Source organism: Austrofundulus limnaeus, unplaced genomic scaffold, assembly GCF_001266775.1.
Source record: "Austrofundulus limnaeus strain Quisiro unplaced genomic scaffold, Austrofundulus_limnaeus-1.0 Scaffold186, whole genome shotgun sequence".
Lineage (NCBI taxonomy): Eukaryota > Metazoa > Chordata > Actinopteri > Cyprinodontiformes > Rivulidae > Austrofundulus > Austrofundulus limnaeus.
This window is the reverse complement of record NW_013952588.1, coordinates 29,635-36,540: the sequence shown is the minus strand read 5'-3', so window position 1 is coordinate 36,540 and position 6,906 is coordinate 29,635. Positions and strand designations below refer to the sequence as shown.

The window sequence follows — 6,906 nt, the reverse complement described above, 5'->3', positions numbered from 1 at the left end:
CCATGTGATTGGCTGATTAGAAATTAAATGTTAACGAGCAGTTGGGCAGGTGTACCTAATAAAGTGGCCGGTGAGAAATGTAAAGATCTTGAAGTGAACGAATCGTGAAAGAAGTCATGTTAAAGCAACACAGCTCAGTTTGTTTCTGTTCTTCAAGCTTTATTTATGCCCTGATATGAAACCCAGCATGATGACAACAAATATTGACAGTGAACACAGTGAAACAGGTTGTCGTAAACAATCAGTACAGGTGCTTTTAAGAAAACACGCTGAGGACGGGTAAGCCATGAAACAGACACCAGTCTTGAACATAAACATAAAACATGAAACCTAACCCTTGTCATCCAAACACTGCCTCAGGCTATTTGCTTTTTCATAACGCTCAGAAAAACTGACAGGCAAATTTAAGCTTCAACCTAAAACATACTTTAAAGTCACAATTTGTTAAAGAAAAAATGTAAACATTTGGACAGAAAACAGGTTTTCTTATAATCCTTGAACAAACACTGATCACGTTCAAGACTTTATTTTACATTAGAATAAATAATACAAATTACCTAATAGACAAAAACCAAAAAAGGCTACACTTCTCAGCACAACTGAGAAACCACTGTAAAAGTGATCCAGGACAATAAATAGTAGATAGAAATAAGAACACAGTCAGGGTAAATGTGAAACTGCCCTGTGGTCAGAAGGTTAAAGATCATGACCTGTGAAAGCCGACAGAAAAATACTTGCACAAAGTTTATCCTGCGTTATCTGTTTGTTCCCGGACGAACTGCTGTGCTGACTCATTCCTGTCTTCTGCCACTTCTAAGGACATAATTCAATGGAAAATATAATCAGCTGCAGGTTGGGTCACCCTCATAAATAATCCTGATATTAAAGAGTCAAGCTGTCTTTGGGTCCCAGCAGACACCCGAAGACAACGCACTTGTTATTTTTCAAACAGGAACTAAATATGAAATATATAAATAAATTTTTTGTATTTACAGATTTTTTTCAAGGGTAGGAGAGAAAGCTTGTTTGTCTGCTTAATATATGAATGAATTGCCAGAAACTGATATATGTCTTTTCAATGTGATATAGTTGCCTTGTTTTTCTTTGTCTTCCTATAGAAGCTCTACTTGGACTGATCCTGGTTTGTCTGTATCTCTTTCCTGTCTTTTCAGAGCCTGGTGGCCAGAAACTGTTTGTCCTGAGCCTGGTACTGGTACAGAAGGTTTCTTTCTGATTAAAGGGAGTTGTTTCTTTCCACTGTCACTAACTTGCTGCTCAGGATGTGAGATTGCAACAAAGTCAAGATATAATGCAGATAAAAAAGCTTTTACCTTAATTTGATGTTATGCCTGGTTCACATGGCAAGGTTTGAAAAATGTCTGTTGATTTGCAAAGACTGAAAGACCCCACACATGACAAAAAAAAAAAAAAAAATCATAGCTCTAACAGGTTTGGTCCCACAGTGTGTAGAGTACAGTCATATGGGAAATTCAACATACTACACATGAACAGATTTCATTTACACTAACTCATAACATTCAGATGTCAGACGGGAAATCTCACCAACCCCTCGAGATCAAACGTGACTTCAGAGTAAATAAACAAAGCTGATGAGGAAGAAGAGATGGTGATAGTTTGTGGACTGTTTTGAACAGAGAATAAACAAAACAAAAAGACATCTTCGACGTCCAGTGGACTTTCTGGTGCAGCATGACAGTTGTTTTGCCTTCTTTGGATTCCATGTTTACATCACCTCACTTTCTGATTGGCTACACATCACATTCAACAGGCTGCAAGCTTGTTTGTCCAAAGAGCACACACTATTGGGCCAAAACCAACCAACATGTTGAATATTCTCAATTTGAGATCAGTGCATTCCCAACATCCTTTTATGCAGACTAGACTAGACCGCACCACACAAGATAGGAATATCTCATAAGATTATCTTTAGAGCCATGATAATCTGGGCGTCCGTAAGAGTTTCAGAAGGGCAAAATCAGGCCAAAAATTGACATCATAGCTTACTGTGTGAACCAGGCATTACTGATTTGCTGTATCTGAATGTTTGTATTACAACAAGAACGAATTAACTAAAACTGGATCCAAATCTAGAACGGAACTGATTTTATGATTTGGATTTTTTCTTTAGTAAAGTGTCCTGAAATGAATGTTGTTGTGGTGTCTGAATTAATTAAACTGAATGAAATTGTATTATCTTGTCAGCATACAGTCAGGGAAACCTTTTTTTTAATTGAAATGATTTCATTATTATCCATGTTATTTTCCATCTTAGTTATATGTTTTTTTATATTTTGCACATACTGAAGATTAGATATACAGTATAAGTGATAAACTAAAACTCTTCTATCCCTTCAAACCCTTAATATGGCTCTATTTCCTGTTTTTACATGCCCCCCCCCCCCTTTTTTATCTTAGTTTTCAGTTGGTCATAAAGCTCCATCCTAAAACTCCATGTCCCAGCCAGACTCTTCATCAGGAGGAGACTCCTCTGCATCATCCGGGAAACAGTCAAAGTTGCTGCTGTCGAGCGGTCCATCCACCTGAAGAACAAATGCATCAGTTAAAGCTCTTGCTCAGCATCCTCTTACCTTGCTAAAACACTGCAGTGTACCCACTGTGGGTGTGAACGGAGGCTTTATGCTCCCCTGCCTCAGGCCATCCCAGTTGAAGCCCTCAAACCACCTGAAGGACAAGAACCTTTTGTTACAGACTCATCTGCAATAAGAAGACGCAGGGTGCAATGATAGTGACTTACTTGTGTTTCTGGACATTCTTCACTCCATTCTTTTGATTACCCAGCCTCTCCGAAGGATTGTCCCTGTCAGACAGACACTGGTTTTAAATCAGTAACTCTCTGAGCTTCCACTGTTAGAGAACAGTTGGCAAATGGCATTTGTGAGGGAGTCTCCAGTCTGTTTCAAAAGATTCTCAGTTTCTTGTAGGAGTTGCAGTCATTGCCTGAATCAATCAATCAATCAATCAATCAATCCATCCATCCATCCATCCATCCATCCATATATCCATCCATTCATCCATCCATCCATCCATCCATCCATTCATCCATCCATCCATCCATCCATCCATCCGTCTTTACCTGTTTTTCCCTTCAACATGCATATTGATGGTCTGCGGGAGGAAAGCCTATCCATGCATAGAGAGAACATGCAAATTGTAAACAGAAAAGCCCCAGACTGGAGGCAGATCTGCAACGTCCTTGTTATGAAGTGATAGCCCTGAGCTCTGTGCCCATCATGCCACCTAAAATTTGAACGTACTCAAAAAAAGAATTGCAGCAATTTCTTAAAATTCAAATTAGTTGTCAAAGGAATCTCAAAAGTGTTTTAAACTCTTTTCAATTTAGCTTTTGCACATTTAAGAGCTCACCTATGACAGAAAACATCTGAGGCTACAATTGTGAATTTTCAGGTCTAAAATCTGCAGTGATGACGAATAAAAATGATACAAACAAACAAACAAACAAACAAACAAACAAACAAACAAACAAACAAACAAACAAACAAACAAACAAACAAACAAACAAAAACAAAAAGCGTTAAAAGGTGTACTCCTGTAGATTAAATAATAAAGGGGGGGAGGGGGTGCCATGATAGGTACAAAACTGTCCAATTTAAATACAATGTAGGTGGAGGAGATAAACAAAATTATGTACACTGCCTAGAAAACTGATATACACTCACTGGTCGCTCATTGCAAATGCTCACTTTTCAGAGTTCAACCATTTTCCTCACATTTCTAGATGGAAACCCGTCTCCAGTCGTCACGGTTCAGTGACATACTAGGCTCAGAGGAGGAGAAGCAGTTATCAATTTGACAAATCTGAGAAGCTCGAGAGAACCTGCAAAGCCGTTTGATGAGGTTAGCAGCGCTCTTGGTGATCTTCTTGGGAAACTCAATCATATCAATGCCTCTCAGGATGATACTGTAGGTCTTCATTGGATCAGAGCCGGAGAAAGGAGGACTGCAAAGAGTGAGAAGCAAAAATTTAATTTTTATTAAAAGCAGAGCTGACTGATGTCCACAAGTCACAGAAGTCAAATTAAAAATAGCAGAGTTCAGAAAAGAAGACTCAAGTCGTGATGGAACATTGAAGTTTTGCAACTGTACCTTCCACTGAGTAGCTCAAACATCAGTACCCCCAGTGACCAGCAGTCAGCCGAGCTGTCGTGACCTTTGTTCAGGATGATCTCAGGGGCAACGTACTCAGGCGTCCCACAAAATGTCCATGTCTTTTTACCCAGACCAACCTTCTTGGCAAAACCAAAGTCTCCCTACAACAAAAAACAAACACTTCTCAGAACTTTACGTTTTGGAGAGTTTCCACCAACTTTAATGGTTAAAGAATCCACACCAGCTTGGCATATCCTCTGTGGTCCAGTATGATGTTCTCAGGTTTGAGGTCTCTGTAGATGATCCCTTTGGAATGAAGATAAGCCAGAGCCTCGATTACACAGCCTGTGTAGAAACGAGTGGTGGCATCGTCAAAGGAGCCCCTTTATTGAAAAATATACAAGTATTATTTCTGTGTATATCCTAAAACATCTCAATTTTGGTCTATTTAAAGCACTTTTATACAATGTCCAACAAGTACAGTTTTTTTTTTTTTTTTACAGAAAGCTTTGAACAGACATGCACGTTAAGAGGCAGGTGGTAATGTTTTGGCCTGTGTCTGTCTGTTAAACTATCACACAAACCACCAAGAAGGACCTAATTTCTTTAAATAAAATGTCTAGTTATCATAAGAAAACAAGCTTTGCAAAACGTCCAACAACCTTCCAGGGTTTGTTTTTTTTTTTTTTGGTGCTTTTCAACATGTTTCAGCAGGTGAGCACTCAGCCACATACCTGTCTCGAAGAAGTGACCACAGTTCACCTCCAAGGCAAGCCTCGAGGAGCATGTAGAGATATTTGGAGTCTCGGAAAGTTCGATACAACCTGCAGGCAGAAAGAGAAAAGAGAAAGTCAATGGATTTAAACTGAAGATTGCTAATTTTTTTAAAATGAGATCTTTCCCTGATTGTACCCTTTAACTAAACATGACAAATTATTGGAGATTGCGTTGATGTATTAGATATGGGATAGAATTTTACCTAACTAACCACTGTTTTCTCTGTCTATCTATCTATCTATCTATCCATCCATCCATCCATCCATCCATCCATCCATCCATCNCATCCATCCATCCATCCATCCATCCATCCATCCATCCATCCATCCATCCATCCATCCATCATCCATCCATCCATCCATCCATCCATCCTTTTTCTTTACCTGCTTTATACTTTTTGAGTCACAAAGGAAGCTGGTTCCTGCCTCCAATTGTTGTTGTCCAAAAGACCACTTGTTTCAAACTCAGGACCCACAGTTTTAATCTTTTAATTTGGTGTGGAAAGAGGATCAATGGGGATTTTCTGAATTTTTTAGTTATTTGAAAGTCAAATAATAGGATTTTTTTAGTGAGGGATTTCTTTTTTCACCAGATTTGAAAGGTTTCTTAGGTTATGTACATTCTAAATGCTATCTATAACATAATTTGGAAAAGTTCCTTTGTAGTTCTACAAGATTAATTTGTTATATAACAGTGCTTCATTAAGTATTGACAGAAAATGGTACTTAATTTGGACAAAGTTATGAATTTTGGCCCCCTTGTGAAACAAGTAATCATCTATCATCTCTGACTAAAATATATGTGTCCCTTATTCTTCAGACAGGGGAAGAGCTGAGCTTTCCTGTATTGTGTCATTTGTTTGTGATGTTTGGTTTCCATCCATCCATCCATCCAACCATCCATCCATCCATCCATCCATCCATCCATCCAACCAACCATCCATCCATCCATCCATCCAACCATCCATCCATCCATCCATCCATCCATCCATCCATCCATCCATCCATCCATCCATCCATCCATCCATCCAAATTCCACCACCTTTTTATAGCTGGGTCGCTGAGGCAACAGGTCCAGGACAGAAACCTAGACATACCTCTCCAAGCTCGTCCTGGGGGACCCTGAGGTGTTCTCAGACCAGAGAAGATACATAATCCAAATCAGTTGTTTGCTTTCCCACATATAAAGGTCAGAGCACTCCTTCTTGCACTAAACGTCACAGCTTCTGTTTGAGAGTTTTGTCCTTTCAGTGAACCAGTTTTTGTGAAGGTGTTTTGGGTTTGAAGGTCATATGGATGTTGTATTTGGAGAAAAAACAATATGACTTCTTCAGACACATCTGCCACATATGGAATGACAGCGCTTTTTACGCTTTATACCCTTTTCTTTGTTGCTTGCCATTAGGAATGTTGAGAGAATAATCAGTTTGGACTATCAGACAGAAGTGGTCTAGAGGGATTTGAGCCAAGAGCAGCCTGAGCAAGGTCAAGGAGACCAAGACCAAAAAGAATTTAAGCCATTTACAACACTGATATCAAAAACTCATGGTGGTTTGTACATTACTGTCTGTCGTTTGCTGTCACATGGTCCATGTGAAACACACACCACAAAGCAGATCGTCTGTTCGGGTGATGAAAATGTAAGGTGGCGTAAAGGAATATATAGTGATTTAATTAAACATTATTGATTTTTACTGTCTTATGTTTCCATCACATTGCTTTTCTGCCCTGAAAGCCATCAGATTAACTGCAAAGTCAGTGTATAGATAATGTGCAAAGTAGCACGTAATTTCATGTTTTTGTTATTTGTTTTGTATCAAAAAGTGACAGATTTTGATTTTTAAAATCAGCACGTAGCTATGGGGTGCCATTTGTAAAGTTACACAGTCAAAAATTATTACCAATATTTTTATTTTATTTAGCTTTTTTTTAAGAAAAGAAGAACAGATTTATTTTTCAAAGTCAGTTTTTCACCATATGA

The 6,906-nt window shown here is 38.7% G+C and overlaps 2 protein-coding genes across 2 annotated transcripts in view; both read right to left on the bottom strand.

Moving 5' to 3' along the window:
- stc1l (stanniocalcin 1, like) overlaps positions 1 to 1,248 on the bottom strand; it is a gene marked incomplete in the record, with an annotated part of 10,688 nt that extends 9,440 nt beyond the window's left edge. Inside the window, 1 exon segment of the mRNA XM_014018200.1 lies at positions 1,171 to 1,248.
- The window catches only part of LOC106524401 (cGMP-dependent protein kinase 1), a gene marked incomplete at its 5' end in the record, with an annotated part of 27,333 nt that continues 20,565 nt past the window's right edge, over positions 139 to 6,906 (bottom strand). The window contains 7 exon segments of the mRNA XM_014018199.1: positions 139 to 2,561; positions 2,637 to 2,703; positions 2,777 to 2,839; positions 3,878 to 4,000; positions 4,147 to 4,310; positions 4,391 to 4,532; positions 4,884 to 4,973. Of these exon segments, the coding sequence (XP_013873653.1) occupies positions 2,463 to 2,561; positions 2,637 to 2,703; positions 2,777 to 2,839; positions 3,878 to 4,000; positions 4,147 to 4,310; positions 4,391 to 4,532; positions 4,884 to 4,973 (748 nt within the window).